Here is a 20,350-nt window from a genome sequence, read left to right as displayed (position 1 = left end):
GCTTTAAGTAACAGAAAGAAAGTTAGTGATACTGATAACATCACCACTATTACCTTCATTCAAAATGGAAGGAAATGCTAAATTTCAGTTTGAGGCTAGTAAAAATAAAAATGTACTTTTTTTCCTATACAAGTTCACAGGAGGGTCCTAAGGACCCTTGCCTTGGAATATCATAATTTCTATTATTTACAATTTGAGGAGATTCTCCAAAAGTACGCAGGGGCATAACAATTGTTAAATTTTCTCTGTGGTATGGCAAATAAATAATTCATCCTTTGGTTCTCCTGTGGCAATATGGATTCTAGCCAGGCCCACACTTACTCTCTCTTCAAGCTTGCACACTTGTGTAGGAGCTATCCATTCAACGAACATTTATGATATATCTTCCATGGGCTAGGCTTATGATATGGTTTGGATCTGTGTCCCCACCCAATCTCATGTCGAATCGTAATCCCAATGTTAGAGGTGGGGCCTGGTGGGAGGTGACTGGATCACGGGGAGATCTCCCCCTTGGTACTGTGTTATGATAGTGAGTGAGTTCTCGTGAGAGCTGGTTGTTTAAAAGTGTGTGGCACCTCACCCCCAAAGCAGCTTCCTCCTGTTCCATCCATGTGAGGTGCTAGCTCTGCCTTTGCCTTCTGCCATGACTATAAGTTTCCTGAGGCCTCCCAAGAAGCTAAGCAGATGCCAGCATCACGCTTCCTGTACAGCCTGCAGAACTGTGAGCCAATTAAACCTCTTTTCTTTATAAATTACTCAGTCTCTGATATTTCTTTACAGCAGTGTGAGAACAGACTAATACAGCTGAGCAGTAGGTACTTATAATAAGTAAAAATGGTCCCTGCCCCTCAAGGAACATTCAGTTTAGAAGAGAGAAACACACAGGAAGTTCTTCAAAATTAGCTCAAACTTTTCCTGGGTAGTCTCATGTTTCCATGATCTCAGTTAACACATACCTCACTTCCTGCCTGTATGGACCCTGCCTTGCTACAGGCTCCCACTGGGTCCTGAACAGTTCTAGTACAATGCCTGGAAGACATCATTGCACTAATTTGTTTAGAATAAATTTCTCAACCCTATCAGACCCAACCCAACACCGCCCCCCACTTCAGAACATATTTTGTAAAGATCCCGTTACTATTCTAAAGCAAAATTCATAGGTAATATTTCTACACATATAAATAGAAATAAAGGAAGAAATAATATTCATCAAAATATGTACTTAATATGTTTAAATCTGCTCAGACCCAATTATACCAGAAAACATAATGAAGTACTCTCAGACTTGGGCCTACTTATAGTGAGTAAGCTTGGACTTAAGAAAATTTACATTTGAAGTCATTCTATACAGAAAACAGAAGATCAGAAGTATGGATGGAACTTGAATAAAACTTAATGTTACATAAGAAATAACAGATTAGATTTATTTGAATATAAGAGGAAGAAAAACTGAAACAAAGATAACATAAAGACAAAGTACTGACTGTTGAAATGGTGAAAATTAGGATGTACATTATTTCTACAAATGAGATGGCCTTATTAAAAGTGCAGTGTCAAAATTATTCTCTATAACATGAAAAAGTGCAAGATTAAAGTCTAACAGAAAACATATCTCCTGCTTCAAAATTCCCATAATTTAGACTATAGCCACATACACATTAACTTAAAAAGACTTCAGAGATCATACTGTCAAAAGGCGACGAGAAATAGAGGATGGATTAGGCAAAAATATTAATATAAGAAACTATAGAGATGATACGTGGCTGACTTCTGTAGTTAATCTGAGTAAGACTCAAGACAGGCAATTCAAAACTACAATTAGAATACTTTAAACATTTTAAATCTTCACATAATTTCTTATCATTGTGGTACAAAAATATAATTTTTAATATTTAGTTTGACAATAGCAAATATACCTAAACCACTTTTGCTTTAAAAAAAATGAGATCCCTGTATTTTGTGTGCTTCTGTTAATTCAGTAACATCTGGTTCTAGTCCTAAGAAAAGGAATCTCAAACTTTGTTACATATTTTCCATCAGCTTTGCTGCTTTTGCAATAACTAAATACTGCATTTAATTAAAATCCCTTTTAATTAAAATTGTCAGAAATGCTCTAAGTAATTCAATGTCATTAGGAAAAAAGAGGTATGAAAGTCTCAATTGAATCTAAAACATTTACTAATTAAATGCAACTCTAGCTGCAAAGATTTTTGTTTAACTTTGTGGTTTTTTTTTTTCTTCTTTTTTTTTGAGACAGAGCCTCCCTCTGTCGCCAGCAGGGCGTGTAGTGATGCGATCTCAGCTCATTGCAACCTCCGCCTCCCGGGTTCAAGCGATTCTCCTGCCTCAGCCTCCCGAGTTGCTGGGACTACAGGCACGCACCACCATGCCTGGCTAATTTTTGTATTTTTAGAAGAGACAGGGTTTCACCACGTTAGCCAGAATGATCTCGATCTCTTGACCTCGTGATCCGCCCACCTCGGACTACCAAAGTGCTGGGATTACAGGCGTGAACCACAGCATCTGGCCTATTTGTTTTTTTTTTTTTTTAAGCTCAATTTTCCCTTCCTCCACATGTTCATTAACAGGTTCCATGTCTACTTCAAATTCATGTGTCTCTTACTCTTAAATACCTTGTACATACAATCTTTAAATATAATCACCCTATCTTAAAAATAGCATGCATAGGAGTGACAGCATCAAAAATGGTGGCATAGGAGATTCCAAAGGCCCATCCCTCCACAGAAAAAAGCTGGCAAAATGTGTCACAATCAACTTTATCAAAAATCTGGAAAACAGTCGAGGGTTTTCACCGATCAAGAGAATGTTTAATCAAGGCAAGAGCAAGTGAAATCTGATAGGAGAACTTGGTGTATTTTAATTTACCCTTGCCCCATTCCCTTCTCCCTGGCTCGGTGGCAGTAATTCCCAGAGTGGGTTACTGGTGCTGGAGATAACAGAGTAGACTCTGCTCTCAAAGAATTGTTTTGTTTTGACCTGGTGAGTGGCTCTCTGAAGGACTAATGTAAAAGGCTTGCCTTTATTTCACCTGATTCGGAACTCTCTCAGGGTGGAAAAGTAGCTACTTGGAGGTTACCTGTTAAAAACATTGAAAGGTAATGAACCAGCAGATGCAGCATGGAGCACAGGAAATCAGTTGGGGCAAACAAACTGCTTGCTGAAAAGCTCCAAACAAGCAGGATGGGAAGGCAAAGGCAGTTATGAACTGCCTGGCTGAGAGCTGAAGGCATATCCCAACATACACCTACAGAGTTTAATGTTTTGTTTTGCTCCAGGCATTTAAGGAAATCTCTGACAAATCACTAGCTGACCACTAAGCTAATGGAATGGAGACTTCAGTGACTACAAACAACAAAAAACATAATATTTCCAAAAAAGGTTTAGAAAAGTCACTAAACAACAACTCACAACAAGCAGCAACGACAAATCCTGGGAAGATGGAATAATCTCATTTCTAGAGTTACCATATTCAAATATTTAAAATGTGTAGTTTTCAACAAAAAATTATGAGGCATGCAAAAATACAAGAAAGTATGGTCCATTCACAGGAAAAAAAGGAAATGAACAAACTCTCACTGAGGGGGTTCAGACACTGGACTGACTAGATAGACAAAGACTTTCCATCAACTATCTTAAATATGCTCAAAGAACTAAGAAATCCTAAATAATGATGTGTCTCACCAAACAGAGAATACCAATGGCAGACAGAAATTATAAAAAGGAACCAAAAAATTCTGGAGCTAAAAAGAATAATAACTGAAATGAAAAACTCAGAGGGGAGATGGGGAATGTTCAACAACAGATCTGGGCAGGCAGAAGAATCATGGAACTTGAAGGTAGGCCAAATGAAGTCTAAGAGATCTGTGGACACCATCAAGCCCATCAACACATGCATAATAAGGCCGGGTACCATAGCTCATGCCTGTAATCCCAGCACTTTGGAAGGTCAAGGCGGCCGGATCACGTGAGGTCAGGAGTTCGAGACCAGGCTGGCCATCGTGAAACCCTGTCTCTACTAAAAATACAAAAAATTGCTGGGCGTGGTGGTGCATGCCTGTAGTCCCAGCTACTCTGGAAGCTGAGGCAGGAGAACTGCTTTAGCCTGGGAGGCCAAGGTTGAAGTGAGCCAAGATTACGCCACTGCACTCCAGCCTGGACAACAGAGTGAGACTTCATCTCAAAACAAACAAACAATATATACATATATGCATATGCATAACAAGAGTTTCAGAAGGGGAAAAGAAGAGACGGGGCAGAAAAAATATTTGAAGAGATAATGGCCAGTAACTTCCCAAATTTGATAGTATATGCATTTACACACCCAAGAAGCTCAACAAACTTCAAGCAGAAAAACTCAAGGAGTGCCACATCAAGACATATAATAATCAAACTGCTGAAACCCAAAGACAGAATCCTGAAAGCAACAACAGAGAAGTGATTCATTACATATAAGACATCCTCAATTAGATTAACAGTCAATGTCTCATCAGAAACTATGAAGAACAGAGCAGGAGGATATGGTTAAAGTCCTAAATCTGTCCATGAAGAATTCACTATCTGCCAAAAATATCCTTCAAAAATGAAGGTGAAATTAAGACATTTCCAGATAAAAATTGAAGGAATTGTCTGGGCATGATGGCTCATGCCTGTAATCCCAGCACTTTGAGAGGCTGAGGTGGGCAGATCACTTGATCCCAGGAGTTCCAGATCAACCTGGGCAACATGGCGAAACTCCCTGTCTACCAAAAATACAAAAAAATCAGCTGGGCATGGTGGCGCATGCCTGTAGTCCCAGCTACTCAGGAGACTGAGGTGGGTGGATCACCTGAGCCCAGGGAGGTTGAGGCTGCAGTGCGCTATGATGGCGCCATTGAGCTCTAGCCTGGGTGACAGAGAAAGACCCCGTCTCAAACAAACAAACAAACAAACAAAACAAAACAAAAAACTTAAGGGAGTTCATAATTAGTACACCTGGACTACAAAAGTGCTAACAGTATGTCAGGCTGAAATCAAAGGATGCTAGACAGCGCCTTGAAGCCACACAAAGAAATAAAGAATACCAATAAAGGTAACTACATAGGTAAATATAAAAGTTAGCATTACTGTATTTTTGGCTTGTGACTTCTCCTTTTTTTCTACAAATTTAAAAGACGAATGCATAAAACAACAATTATAAATCTACATTCATGGATATACAATGTATAAAGATGAAATTTGTGACAATGACAACATAAAGTGGGAGAAACAGAGCTGTATAGAAGCAGAAGTTCTATACAGTATTAAAACTGAAGTGGTACCAATTCAAACTACATTGTTATAAATTTCAGATGCAAATTGTAATCCCCAAGGAAACCACTAAAAAAACCCTAAGAATATACAGAAAATAATAAAAGTGGCACACTTCAAAAAGCTCGATTAAACAAAATAGAAGACAGTAATGGAGGAATTATGGAAGTAAAAAAAGTACAGAAAACAAATAGCAAAATGGCAAAAGTCCTTCCTTATCAGTAAGTGTAAATGGATTAAACTTTCCAATTAAAGACCAAAGTTGGCAAATGGATACGAAAGACATGATTCCAACTATATTCTGTCTATAACTCACTTTAGATCCAAAGACAAACACAGGGTGAAAATGAAAAAATAAACTAAGATGCTCCATGCCAAAGGTAACCAACATCACACAAAACAGGCTGTAAGTAAAAAACTGTTACAAGAGACAATATACTGATGAAAGGGCCAATCCATCTAGAAGATCTAACAATTATAAACATCTACCTGACAACAGAGCCCCTAAATATACAAGCATACCTCATTTTATTGCACTTCACAGATACTGCATTTTTTACAAATTAAAGGTTTCTGCAACCCTGTGTCATGCAAGTCTTATCAGCACCATTTTTCCAATAGCATGTGCTCATTTCATGTCTCTGTGTCACATTTTGATAATTCTCACAATACTGCAAACTTTTTCATTATAATATCTGTTATGGCGATATGTGATCTTCGATGTTACTACTATAATTGTTTTGGGGTGTCAGCTTTATAGCAGAATGGCACCTGTATGACAGCAAACTTCATCAACAAATATGTGTGTTCTGACTGTTCCACTTACCAGTTGTTCTTCGACCTCTCTCTCTCTCTCTCTCAACCCTTGGGCCTCCCTATGTCTTGGGACATAACAGTATCAAAGTTAGAATAATTAACCCTACAATGGCCTCTAAGTGTTTGAGTGAAATGAAGAGTATAGGTTTCTCAACTTAAAAGCTAGAATGATTAAGTTTAGTTAGGAAGACATGTTGGAAGCCAAGACAGGCTGAAAGCTAGCCCTCTTGTGCCAATTAGCCAAGTGGTAAATGCAAAGTAAAAGTTCTTGAAAGAAATTCAAAAATCCTAGGGCCCTTGTGAATTAGGCTAAATTGACTCTGCTTGTGTGCTATAAATTGAACAAAAAAAAAGCCTAGATGACGGCACACTTGTTTACAGCATGGTTTACTGAATATTTTAAGCCCATTGTTGAAACCTACTGCTCAGAAAAACAGATTCCTTTCAAAATATTACTGCTCATTGACAATGTACCTGGTCACTCAACAGCTCTGATGAAGATGGACAAGGAGGTGAATGTTTTCATGCTTGTTAACAAAACATCCATTCTGTAGCCCATGGATCAAGGAGTAATTTAGACTTACAAGCCTTCTTATTTAAGAAATACCCTTCATAAGGCTATAGCTGCCATAGATCACGATTCTTCTGATGGATCTGGGCAAAGCAAATTAAAAACCTGGAAAAAATTCACCATCTTAGATGCCATTAAGAACATTCATGATTCATGAAAGGAGGTCAAACTACTGACATTAAGAGGAGTTTGAAGAAGTTGATTCTATGGATGACTTCGAGTTCAAGACTTCAGTGGTGGAAATAACTGCAGATGCTGTGAAAACAGCAAGAGAACTAGAATTACAAAGTGGAGCCTGAAGGGATGACTGTTGCAAGCTCATGATAAAATCTGAACAAATAAGGAGTTACTTCTTATGGATGAGCAAAGAAAGTAGTTTCTTAAGATGGAATCTACTCCATCTGAAGATGCCATGAACATTGCTGAAATGACAACAAAGGATTTAAAACATTATATAAATTTAGTTGATAAAGTAGTGGCAGGGTCTGAGAGGACTGACTCCAGATTTGAAAGAAGTTCTACTGTGGGTACAAATGCTATCAAATGGTATCACATCCCACAGAGAAATCTTTCATGAAGGGAAGAGTCAATTGATGTGGCAAATTCATTGCTGTCTTATAAGAAACTGCTTAGATGAGTTGCACAACTTTATGAATGTGCTGCCAGTGAATCATACAGTTCAAAATGATTAAAATGGTAAATCTTATGTGTACTTTGCCACTGCCACAACAAAAAATAAGCATCCATATGTGTGGTAGTTAGCCTTCAAGAGGGCCCCTGTGGCCAGGTGCGGTGGCCTAGGCCTGTAATCCCAACACCTTGGGAGGCTGAGGTGGGTGGATCACTTGAGCCAGAAGTTCGAGACCAGCCTGGCCAACATGGCAAAACTCCATCTCTACTAAAAACACAAAAGTTAGCCAGGCATGGTGGTGCGTGCCTGTAGTCCCAGCTATGAGGGAGTCTGAAGCACAAGAATCGCTGGAACCCAGGAGGTGGAGGTTTCAGTGAGCTGAGATCACACTGCACTCCAGCCTGGGTGACAGAGCAAAAAAAAAGATGGCCCCCAGTGATCCTGCCTTGTGCAGGGTATCCATGCTTCCTTGTGCAGTCCTCTCCCACAGTGTACTAGGTCGACCTGCATGACCAGTAACTAACAGCTCAAGTAATAGTAAATCACTTCCAAGATTAGGTTATAAAAAAGACTACAACTTCTGTCTTGGGTATTCATTCATTCATTCATTCTCTATGCCTTTCAGATCATTCATCCTGCGAGAAGTAGGCTGACACGTTACAAGAAGTTTATGGAAAGGCCCACGTTGTAAGAACTAAAGTCTCTAACAACCAGCCAGGGCTGTACTGCTAACAACTATGTGAGTTTGAAAGTGGATTTCCTACAGTCCCAGGTGAGCCTTGAGAGATAACTGCAGCTCCAGATGACATCTTGACTACAATCCTGTGAGAGCCCTATGCTAGCACTATCCAGCTAAGATGCTATCAGATTAATGACCCTCAGAAACAGTAAGAGATAACACATTTATTGTTTTAAGCAGTTCAAACTTGGGATAATTTGTTAGGCAGCAATAGATAACTAATACAACATGAGAGCAATATATTTTCAAAGGAATAAATTTAGGCCTATCTGAGGTAGAAATAAAATTCCTAGTGAGATTTATTTTCTTTTTTCTTTTGTTGAGACAGGGTCTCACTCTGTCACCCAGGTTGGAGTGCAGTGGCGCGATCTCGGCTCACTGCAACCTCCGCCTCCTGGTTCAAGTAATTGTCATGTCTCAGCTTCCTGAGTACCTGGGACTACAGGCGCATGCCACCATGCCTGGCTAATTTTTGTATTTTTTGGTAGACATGGAGTTTCACCATGTTGGTCAGGCTGGTCTCGAACTCCCAACCCCAAGTGATCCTCCCACCTTGGTCTCCCAAAGTGCTGGGATTACAGGTATGAGCCACTGTGACCAGCCTTACTTTCAAATAATATATGATTGTAGATAACTACTATAATTTCTTCACTTCAATGTGATTTATACCATCTTCTTGCAGTTTCAAATATATCTAATGATATGATAACATCTGTTAAACTTTTACTTATCACTCATTGAATATTATGTAATATAATAACACTATAAAGTGTTGTTAGGGATATGGAACAACTGTAACTATCATACGTGCTGTTAGAAGTATAAATTGAAATAGCCACTTCAGAAAACTTTTTAGTAGTAGCTAGAAAAGCCAAACATATGCCTACATGTGACCCAAAAATTCTATTTCTAGATATATATCTATGAGAGATGAGTATAAATGTGGTATAAGGATGTTTATAGTAGCTTTATTCATATAGCCAAAATCTGGAAACAAACCAAGTGACAACAGAAGAGAAGAGATAAATTGTCTATAGACACACAATGGAATACTACAAAACAATAAAAAAGAACTTCTGCTACACTCAAAATGTGGATGACTCTCATAGAAATAACACCGATTTAAAGAAGGTAACACAAGAATGCATACTGTATGATTCCCTTTACATGACGTTCAAGAAAAGACAAAAATCTATGATGATGTAAGTCAGAATAGTGGTTATACCTGGTAGAAATGGTATAATGACTAAAAAGGGGCATGGGAAACATTTTGGGGTACTGGAAATGTTATACAGGGTATCCATAAGGCTGGGGAACAGGATAAATATGTGTTAGTTACATTTTCAAATAATATGCTCAATATCTTTTTCTTCAACCTCAATATATTTTGCAAGTAAAACACTTCTAAATTTAAAGCAATGGCCCCAACTGTGAATATTTTTTAAAATACAATAAACACACTGTTTTCTTTATGCTTCCAGGTTTTTTGGACACTCTGAATTGTATTTATTGTATACGTGAAAACATAATAGGCACAGTATTTAAAAAATATAACCAATACACTGTTTAAAAATAAGTTTATCCTATATTTTCCAACTACACAGATACTCTATTTCTAGATCATGGTGGCAGTTACATGTGTGTAGGTATATGCATGTATATAAATTCATATTATGTTACATTTACATCATAAACTGTACATTATATGTTATACTGTAATATATGTGCACACACACACAAAAATGAACAAAATATTTCTTAACATTTAATATGAAAAGTTATCTTTTATGAATAGGGTAAGGTAAAATATTATTCTTCATTGTTATTACATTGTTTACATTACAAACTTTACAAAATAATCCATCACTTAAGGGATTCTGGGTTGTTTTTTTTTTTTTTTGAGACAGGGTCTCGATCTGTCACCCAGGCTGGAGTGCAGTGATGTGATCACTGCTCACTGCAGCCTCAAGCTCCTGGGCTCAAGCGTCTCACTCTGTCACCCAGGCCAGAGTGCAGTGGCACAATCATAGCTCACTGCAGTCTCAAACTCCTGGCTTAGCCTCCCGAAGTGATGGGATTACAGGCGTGAGCCACTATACCCAGCCTACACTTTATTTTTTAATTAACAGCACTGATAACTATATTCACTGATTTGTGAAGCCTCTCATTACGATTCTTAGAGACTAAGCGCTATCAATGACCAATACAAAGAATTCCTAAAATATCTCATGCTACCTTAAAAAGAAAGTTGTCTATAAACTCACAGCACAATAGCTGTTTTCTATCGGTTGTACAAGCAATGACAATGTAAAAAGTGCTGAGTAGTTTGGGTTTGTGTGTAAAATGAAATTAGGTCCTAGGCTGAATAATTATAAACATATTTTAACACATGAATGTCTAGTGAGATATTCTAAAGTTGTGCTGGACATATGAGACATCTAGTACGCCTGGCCCCTGACTACAAAGTGCCAGCTATACTTTCTCATTAATACGGCAACCAAAAATTTTCTTTCACTTTTTCAAAGGGTCCACTAGAGGGCAGTACTAACTCCAGTGAGAACCCTGGCATTCTTTCTTACCTTCCAGAACTCCCTTGGGAACGGGAACCGCATTCTTTTAATCTTAGAATCCCTAATGTTGAACAGAGTGCCTGACGTGTACAGTAGGTGTTCAATAGTCGTGATGGACCAAGGCTATGAGAGAGGGTGCCATGGAGGCACAAAGGAGGGGGAGATCAATCTAACAAGGGAACTGAAGGGAAAGGGAAATCTTCATAGGTGATGTAAGAAAATTGCCTTAATAGAGGATTTGGTGCTAGGTGAGCTGGGGGTCTGTTGGAGTAGGAGGTGGGTGGTAGAGGAAGTGCTACATCAAAGACAAGAGAATAAATCAAGAAAGAGGAGGAAACAGGAAACCAGGAAACACGATTCAAAACATGAGAGAAGGAAGGGAAATTCCCAGGATGATGATGATGAAAGGAACAGGCAGGATAAAAGTTTTGCACCAGGCCTAGACAGCAGCCAGTCCAGACTGCAATAGGAAGATGGAGGGCTCCCAGAGAAGTATCTCCAAGGAAAAAGTTTAAAAATGGATTTGAGAGAAAACCTTAAGTGTTTGCCATATTGAGATGAATTTTACAGTTCTGTCAGACACAACAGAAAACAAAGCAAATAGAAAAATACCTGTAATCCCAGCACTTTGGGAGGCAGAGACAGGTAAATCACCTGAGGTAAGGAGTTTGAGACCAGTCTGGCTAAACCCCGTCTCTACTAAAAATACAAAAAATTAGCCGGGCATGGTGGCAGGCGCCTGTAATCCCAGCTACTAGGGAGGCTGAGGCGGGAGGATGGCTTGAACCCGAGAGGAGGAGGTTGCAGTGAGCCGAGATTACACCACTGCACTCCAGCTGGAGTCACAGAGCAAGACTCTGTCTCAAAGGAAAAAAAATAATAATAAAGCAATTATTGTTCCAAAAGGGGCAGAAAGCTATTTAAGAAAGAATACACTCATAGTAATAATTATCTGACTCAGGAACAAAATAATAATAATTACCTGACTCAGATTGAAGAACACTTATACAGTCATAACAATGTAAACATGAAATACTACTGATTTTTTTTTTACAAGAATGAGAGATTATAAGTGAAGCTACTGAGTATAGATTATTCATTTGAGAAACTTAGTTATAAAAGGAACAAGGGTACAAGGAAGAAAAACACAGTGGCATGAAAGCTTTCCCTACCTGTTTCATGGACAGCCCATTCCTATAGTAGTATGGGCTGACATACGTTCTTAATCAATCTTACCCAATTCTAGCAACCCTGGGAGGCAAGTGGATTTCATCAGCCTCCTTTTGTAGATAAAGAAACAGAAGCTGAGAAATGTATCTAGACTTGAATAAGAACTCACATCTCCCTCCTAGAATCCAAAGCACACACTCTTCTACATTCTATAACTTTCTAAAATATTGCTTTGTCAGGAATTATACTGTCCTCATAAGAATGTAAGTTAACTAACGGTAAAGTTAGCTTCAACATAATGAAAATCTCTTGAAATAAAAATAGTTGTGCCTGGTAAAGAATTAAAACATTAAAACTCTAGAACAATCATAGAGTTAAATGTTTTAACTATTAACTTTATGGTACCTTTTTTTCTTTTTAGTTAAATGAATTAAGTCCTTTGCATTTAAAACTAAGTAGCACCAATAATTTTATTAATAAAACCATTTTTTTAAGACAAAAGAAAGAAAACACATACAACTAAAAATGGTCACTAAATATATTAATATATTGTCTGTAAATGCATGAAAAAGCCATTTTCCAACAATATCTGCTTAGGAAATTTCAAAATACATATACTTTTCACTCCTTCACTCAAGATTATTCTAAATGATTTTTTTCACAGTTTGCAACTAGTAAGAGCATACAATACTCCTGATATACAAGTACGTGACTTAAGACTGTCTCACATACAGATGGCTGGTCCATGTCATGCAGGAGATGGGATGGGCTTTCTCGAGGACTATTCTCAATGCCTTCTCTCTAGCACCTCATGACACCACTACTTACCCTTCTCACCACCAACAATGGTGTTAAAGGAGCCAAACTATTCCATATAAAATCCTACTTAAATGTTGTATAGTGGAACTAATATGCATCTGAAATATGATTTTCCTAATTTTTCATCATAAATGTATAGTATTTCAGCTACACTATAGATTAAGGTTTAGTAAGCCTGTAAAGGGTTGCTTCGAAACATATTTATTTGTTTATTTATTTATTTATTTATTTATTTGTACATTTTTTTCCCAGTAGGAAATGTATGTCAAATTCCAAAACTCAGACTTATATGAATTTTTAAAACATAACTATTTGTGAGTGGCTACCTGTAAATATTGTGACAGTGGCTTAAGCAAGACAGCATTATTAGGAAAGAAGAGGAACTGCCTCTGACTCCTCTGCTTGTAGGGTCAGCAAAAGAACTGGAAGTATCATTAAGTTTACCATACAGAAACTTAAAATAGCTCCTTGCCATCGCTACGTGTTTAGTGAAGGACAGGGAAAAAAGGGAGTCTCTTCAGTTAATTTCAAAGAACTTTAAAAAAAGACAATATGGAAGCAATTTTTCATTACAATAGAATTATAAAAGGTTGTAACTGTCAAATCAGACCACATCTTATAGGTAGACAGCTCATTAGTAGATTGCTATAAGGATATTTTTAAAAAGAGTTTGCTCTTAAAAATGTGGAAGTTAGGCACCCTTGAAAACACTGCCTTCCCTAGTCACTTGCTTTCTAAAACATAGGGAAATGAAAAAGTGGAAATGAAAGATTGAGTAATCAACCTAGTTTTGCTTTCAGGTCACTGTACTGACTAAACTAGGAAACATGAACTTGCAAAAGCCTGCCCAAATTCAGAAATTCAGCAAAAAAAAAAAAAAAAAAAAAAAAAAAACTAAGTGAGTACTTCCTTTCTATTTCCAACGTATTTTATGAATACAAACAAGCAAACACGCACAGCATCGGATGTGTGGCTTCTACTGGTTTCTAAAGAGGTAACTAAGCCATTAGAACCAAGAATTGGAAAGCAGCATCCCTGGTGAAAATGAAACCAAAAACTCAGCAGTGATTTATGATTTTCTGAAATATAACCCTTTGCTACAATTTATAGAGATGTGTTGAACCCATTGGCTCAGTAGATGAAATCCTCTGCAGCACACCCTCCCACCTACACCTCACCACTTCCTTCAGTACCATGTTGCACCTCTCTTAAGGCACACTTTCCAACTCCTGACCCTTGCTTGTATTATCTGGCCTCAGCCAAGTTTTTGACATTGTCTTGCAATGCTCCTTCCCTCTATTACTCACTCCAAAACAGCTTCTGTGGTCTTTTATTTCATGAATATCAAGCTCATTCTTGATTTAAGAACTTTATTCTAGCTCTTCCCTCTGCTTGACAGCTCTTTTTCTTGATCATCACCAGATAAATTCCTTCCTGTTAGTACCTCAGAAAAGTGTTTCCCCATCACCTAAACACACCACCCTAAAGCACTGATGTCACTTATTTATTTTTACACTTATTGCTTTTCTTCTCCCACTAAAATATAAACTATAGAGTAAGAACTTTGTGCTGCTCACTAATATTACATCTTGCACATTGAGAACAGTTCTGTCATGCTGCAGACATTCAATATATACAACTGAATGGACAGATGAGTAACAGTCACTCACAATGTATTTATTGGGCACGCTGCTATATGCTGGCTACGTATAATATAAATATAATATTAAAAAACTCATGGAGCTTTCAGTTTTGTGAGAGAGCATAAACAAGAAAAAAAACACAAATACTTACAAGCTATAACAAGTGCTATTAAGGAAATAAACAGGTGTCACCCGGGGGGAGTATTTTAATGAGGGTGGTTAGGTAAGATCTCTCTGAGAAGCTAACATTTAAATGATAAAAGAAAACTGGGAAGATGTCAAACTTGGGCGAGGGGGCATGCATGTGTGACAGCGAGGCACTTTCAAAGAACTGAAACTCTGGCAGCAAATAGGAAAGTGCCTGAAATAAATCTGGAGAGGTAGGTAGTGGCCAGATCACCTAAGGGAATGCTAAAACTCTACAGTTTAGGATTTTAAGCAGAGTTTAGGATTTTAAGCAGAGGACTGAAAACTGATTTGCATTTTTAAAAGTATCTTAAACTTCTTAGTCAAGTTGATTTCAGAAGTTCATAAAACTCCCTTCCTTTGTCCAAAAGCATCAGTGAATATAGAAAATTAAAATGGCATATCCTAAAGCATACACAAAATAAACATTTCAGTGAACCAGAAAAAAGGAGAAGAGAAAAAGCTGCAAGTCAGGCTAAAGCTGCAGGCCTACTGGTAGGCAGAAGTAGCCAGGAATTTGCCTCCTGCAAGATAAAAGGTGTTCAAAGTGCTCCAGAGGAACAGGAAACAAAGAGTCAGCTTCACTGTTTGAATACGAGGGCTAAGACAGAGTTTAACCACCCTGAAAAGGAGGCTGAAAAAAACTGCCACTAACCTGCCCGGCACAGTGGGTCACACCTGTAATCCCAGCACTTAAGGAGATTGAGGTGGGTGGATCACGTAAGGTCAGGAGTTTGAGACTAGATCGGGGTGTCCAATCTTTTGGCTTCCCTAAGTCACACTGGAAGAATTGTTTTGGGCCACACATAAAATACACTAACACTAATGACACCTGATGAGCTAAACAAAAAACACATTAAAAAAATCATGTTTTAACAAAGTTTACAGCTGGGCATGGTGGCTCACGCCTATAATCCCAGCACTTTGGGAGACTGAGGTGGATGGATCACCTGAGGTCAGAAGTTTGAGACTAGCCTGGCCAACATGGTGAAACCATGTCTCTACTAAAAGTACAAAAATTAACTAGGCATGATGGTACATGCCTGTAATCTCAGCTACTTGGGAGGCTGAGGCAGGAGAATCGCTTGAACCTGAGAGGTGGAGGTTGCAGTGAGCCGAGATCGCTGCACTGCACTCCAGTCTGGGCAACAGAGTCTCACTCTGTCTTAAAAGAAAAAAAAAAAGAAAGTTAGTTTACAAATTTGTGTTAGACCACATTCAAACTGTCCTAGGCTACATATGGCCCATGGGTCACAGGTTAGACAAGCTTGAATTAGATCTTTTATTTATTTATTTTCCAAGATGACAGATAAGAGGCAGTGTTAGCATGCCTCTCCCGCTTGGAAGGACAGAATAGTGGCTAGAGAGTCACACTGTGAATTTTCTTTTTTCTAAGAACGACCACAGGAAGATGGAAAGAACCCACAAACCCGTTGAAAGAAGCAGCAGGCTGGAGCCTACTGCACGAAGACAGGTGAAAAACTAAGTTCCCAGAGTGTAAGCAGGAGAATGAGCATGTCTCGGAGCACACATCCCCACCTGAAACTCTGAAAACCCAGACCATGGGAGAAAGCCTTAACCCTACCTAGAGCTGGAATGGATTTAGTCTATGTGAAACATAAACGTAGATGCAGCAGCATGAAGTGCCTTGTAGGCATTCCCAGTCTCTAGCATGAACCGAGGGAAGCCATTCCTGACTATATCTCATGGGGCACTCGGAGAAGCAGTCAATGAGTTCAGGGAGGGGTCATAGGGTGAAAGAAGCTCCCAGGTGAATTTTGTAATATAATCTTGAATCGGGATGAGCTCTCTTGAAGAGAACCCACAGGGTGAGTGGAAAGACATGAGCAGAGGAGCTGGGCATCCGGCCTTATGGGCAGATGGAGAGGGGCATGGTTATGGCCTTGGGCAGGTCTGAGTTCTGTGCGCAGACTGCCTGGATCTAAATCCAGTGAGCGAAGCACTGCGGGAATGAGACCAGCCTCACCAACTGTGAAAGAGCTGGGTGAGGCTCACTGTTGCCCACTACTCTCCACTCCCTTTGGGAACTCTTCTATGCAGCAGATGCAGTTAATTACTCTCTGGAACATTATCCCAGGAGCCTGAGGTCTTAAAGAAGTTCTAAGAGAAGTTCTGAATCTTGAAACAAAAGCTCTGACATGAACCTAAATAGAACCTCCTGAAAGCATGCATACATCTCACAGGGCCTAAAAAACAATAACAGAATGAAAAAAACAAAGTATCTAGGTAACAATTAACATGATGAATAGAACAGTACCTAATATTTCAATATTAACATTGAATGTAAATGGCCTAAATGTTCCACTTAAAAGATACAGAATGATAGAATGGATAAAAAACCACCAACCAAGTATCTGCTCTCTTCAAGAGACTCACCTAACATAAAAGGACTCACAAAAATTTAAGGTAAAGGGGTGGAAAAAGACATTCCACACAAATGGAAACCAAAAGTGAGCAGGAATAGTTATTCTTATATCAGACAAAACAGACTTTAAAGCAACAACAGTAAAAAAGACAAAGAAGGATGTTATACAATGATAAAAGGATTAGTCCAACATAAAGATACTATAATCCTAAATTTATACGCACCTAACACTGGAGCCCCCAGATTTATACAATTACTACTAGATTTAAGAAATGAGACTGACAGCAACACACAGTGTGGGACTTCAATACTCCATTGACAGAACTAGATAGATCAAGACAAAAAGTCAACAAAGAAACAACAAACTTAAACTATATCCTAGAACAAATCAACTTAACAGATGTTTACACAACATTCTTCCCAACAACTGCAGAATATATATTGTCCTCATCAGCACATGGAACAGTCTCCAAGATAAGTGATAAAATGAGCCACAAAATAAGTCTCAATAAATTTAAGAAAATCAAAATCATATCAATTATCTTCTCAGACCACAATGGAATAAAGCTGGAAATCAACTCTAAAAGAAACTCTCAAAATTATACAAATACATGGAAATTAAATAATCTACTTTTGTATAATTTTTGGGTTAACAATGAAATCAATATGTAAATTAAAAAATTCTTTGAAATTAATAGTGACACAACATATAAAAACCTCTGAGATACAGTAAAAGCAGTGCTAAGAGGAAAGTTCACAGTGTTAAATGTCTACATCAAAAACTCTGAAACAGCACAGACAATTTAATGTCACACCTCAAAGAAATAGAGAAACAAGAACAAATTAAACCCAAACCCAGTAGAAGAAGTAACCAAGATCAGAGCAGATCTAAATGACACTGAAACAAATAAACAAGCAAAAAATACAAAAGATAGCACCAGGAGCGGCGGCTCATGCCTCTAATCCCAGCACTTTGGGAGGCTGAGGCAGGTGGATCACGAGGTCAGGAGATCGAGACTATCCTGGCTAACACGGTGAAACCCTGTCTCTACTAAAAATACAAAAAAATTTAGCCAGCTGTGGTGGCGGGTGCCTGTAGTCCCAGCTACTTGGGAGGCTGAGGCAGGAGAATGGCGTGAACCCAGGAGGCAGAGCTTGCAGTGAGCCGAGACTGTGCCACTGCACTCCAGCCTGGGCAACGGAGCGAGACCCTATCTCAAAAAAAGAAAAAAAACACAAAAGATAAATGAAACAAAAAACTGATTATTTGAAAAGATAAACAAAATTGATAGACCATTAGCAAGATTAACCAAGAAGAGAGAAGATACAAATAAGCTCAGTTTATGGTGGCTCACACCCAGAATCCCAGCACTTTGGGAGGCCAAGGCAGGCGGATCACTTGAGGTGAAGAGTTCGTGACTAGGCTGGCCAACACGGTGAAACCCTGTCTCTACTAAAATACAAAAATCAGCCAGGCGTGGTGGCAGGCGCCTGTAATCCCAGCTACTCGGGAGGCTGAGGAAGGAGAACCGCTTGAACTCGGGAGGCAGAGGTTGCAGTGAACCGAGATCACACCACTGCACTCCAGCCTGGGTGACACAGGAAGACTCTGTCTCAAAAAAAAAAAAAAAAAGAAAGAATAAAAAGAAACTGGAGATATTATAACTGATGCCACAGAAATACAAAAGATCATTCAAGGCTACTATGAACACCTTTGTGTGCACAAACTACAAAATCTAGAGGAGGTAGATAAGTTCCTGGAAATATGTAACCCTTCTAGATTAAATCAGGAAGAAACAGAAACCCTGAACAGACCAATAACAAGCAGTGACACTGAATCAGCAATTTTTTAAATTGTCAACCAAAAAAAGTCCAGGACCAGCTGAATTCTATCAGAGAATTCAAAGAAGAATTATCACCAATCCTACTAAAATTATTCCAAAAGGTAGAGAAAGAGGGAATCCTCCCTAAATCATTCTATGAGGCCAGTATTACCCTAATATCAAAACCAGAAAAGGACATAACAAAAAAAGAAAACTGCAGACCAATATCCCAATGAACACAGATGCAAAAATCCTCAACAAAGTTCTAGCTAACCAAATCCAAAAGCATGTCAAAAAGATAATACATCATGATCAAGTGGTTTCAAACTAGGGATGCAGGGATGGTTTAACATATGCAAGTCAATAAATATGCTACATAACATAAACAGAATTAAAAACAAAAACCATATGATCATCTCAACAGAGATGGAAAAAGCATATGATAAAATCCAGTGTCGCTGCTGGGCAGAGTGGCTCATGCCTGTAATCCCAGCACTTCGGGAGGGTGAGACAGGAGGACCACCTGAGGTCAGGAATTTGAGACAAGCCTGGTCAATATGGTAAAATCCCATCTCCACTAAAAATACAAAAATTAGCACACCTGCAATCCCAGCTACTCACGAGGCTGAGGCAGGAGAATCGCTTGAACCTGGAAAGTGGAGGCTGCAGTGAGCCAAGATCACAACACTGCACTTCAGTCTGGGAAAGAGTGAGATTCTGCCTTAAAAAACAAACAAACAAAAACCACAAAAAAACTCAGCATCTCTTTATGATAAAAACCCTCGGCGTGGTGGTTCATGCCTGTAATCCCAGCACTTTGGGAGGCCGAGGCAGGCGGATCACAAGGTAAGGAGATTAAGACCATCCTGGCCAACATAGTGAAATCCTGTCTCTACTAAAAATACAAAAAATTAGCTGGGCGTGCTGGCGGGTGCCTGTAGTACCAACTACTAGGGAGGCTGAGGCAGCAGAATGGCGTGAACCCAGGAAGCGGAGCTTTGAGTGAGCCGAGATCGCGCCACTGCACTCCAGCCTGGGCGACAGAGTGAGACTCCATCTCACCAAAAAAAAAAAAAAAACCCTCAACAAAATAGGCATAGAAGAGACTTACCTCAAAGTAATAAAAACCATATATGACAAACCCACAGCCAACATCATGTTGAATGGGGAAAAGTTGAAATCATTCCCATTGAGAACCAGAACAAGACAAAGATGCCAACTTTCACCACTTCTATTCAACATAGTACTTAACCAGAGCAATCAGACAAGAGAAAGAAATGAAGAGAATCCGGAAGCCAAACTGTCACCGTTTGCTGGTGATATGATCATATACCTTAGAAAACCCTGAAAACTCATCCAAAAAGCTCCTAGATCTGATAAATAAATTTGGTAAAGTATCAAAGTACAAAATCAGTGTACACAAATCAGTAGCACTGCTACACACCAACAATGACCAAGCTGAGAATGAAATCAAAATAAAAAACCCTTTTTACAACAGCTGCAAAAACAAATACACAAACAAACAAAAACTTAGGAATATACTTAACCAAGGAGGTGAAGGACCTCTACAAGGAAAACTACAAAACACTGCTGAAAGAAATCACTGATGACACAAACAAATGGAAAACATATCCCATGTTCATGGATGGGTAGAATTAATATTGTGAAAATGACCATACTGCCAAAAGC

The 20,350-nt window shown here is 38.7% G+C and overlaps 1 protein-coding gene across 3 annotated transcripts in view; it reads right to left on the bottom strand.

Moving 5' to 3' along the window:
- Nucleotides 1-20,350, bottom strand: part of NSL1 (NSL1 component of MIS12 kinetochore complex) — a 51,099-nt gene that overhangs the window by 3,780 nt on the left and 26,969 nt on the right. The window contains exon 5 of one of the 3 annotated variants that reach the window (XM_009199029.3): nt 19,773-19,880. The exons of 1 other annotated variant lie outside the window; for it this stretch is intronic. In XM_009199029.3, the coding sequence (XP_009197293.1) occupies nt 19,773-19,880 (108 nt within the window). Of the gene's footprint in view, nt 1-6,871; nt 6,950-19,772; nt 19,881-20,350 lie in introns of those variants that run through there. One more of the 3 variants, XM_031655794.1, reaches the window with a different exon arrangement.

Source organism: Papio anubis, chromosome 1 (assembly GCF_008728515.1).
Source record: "Papio anubis isolate 15944 chromosome 1, Panubis1.0, whole genome shotgun sequence".
Classification (NCBI taxonomy): domain Eukaryota; kingdom Metazoa; phylum Chordata; class Mammalia; order Primates; family Cercopithecidae; genus Papio; species Papio anubis.
Note: the sequence above shows the minus strand (reverse complement) of the source record. Positions and strands in the feature narration are given on the sequence as shown.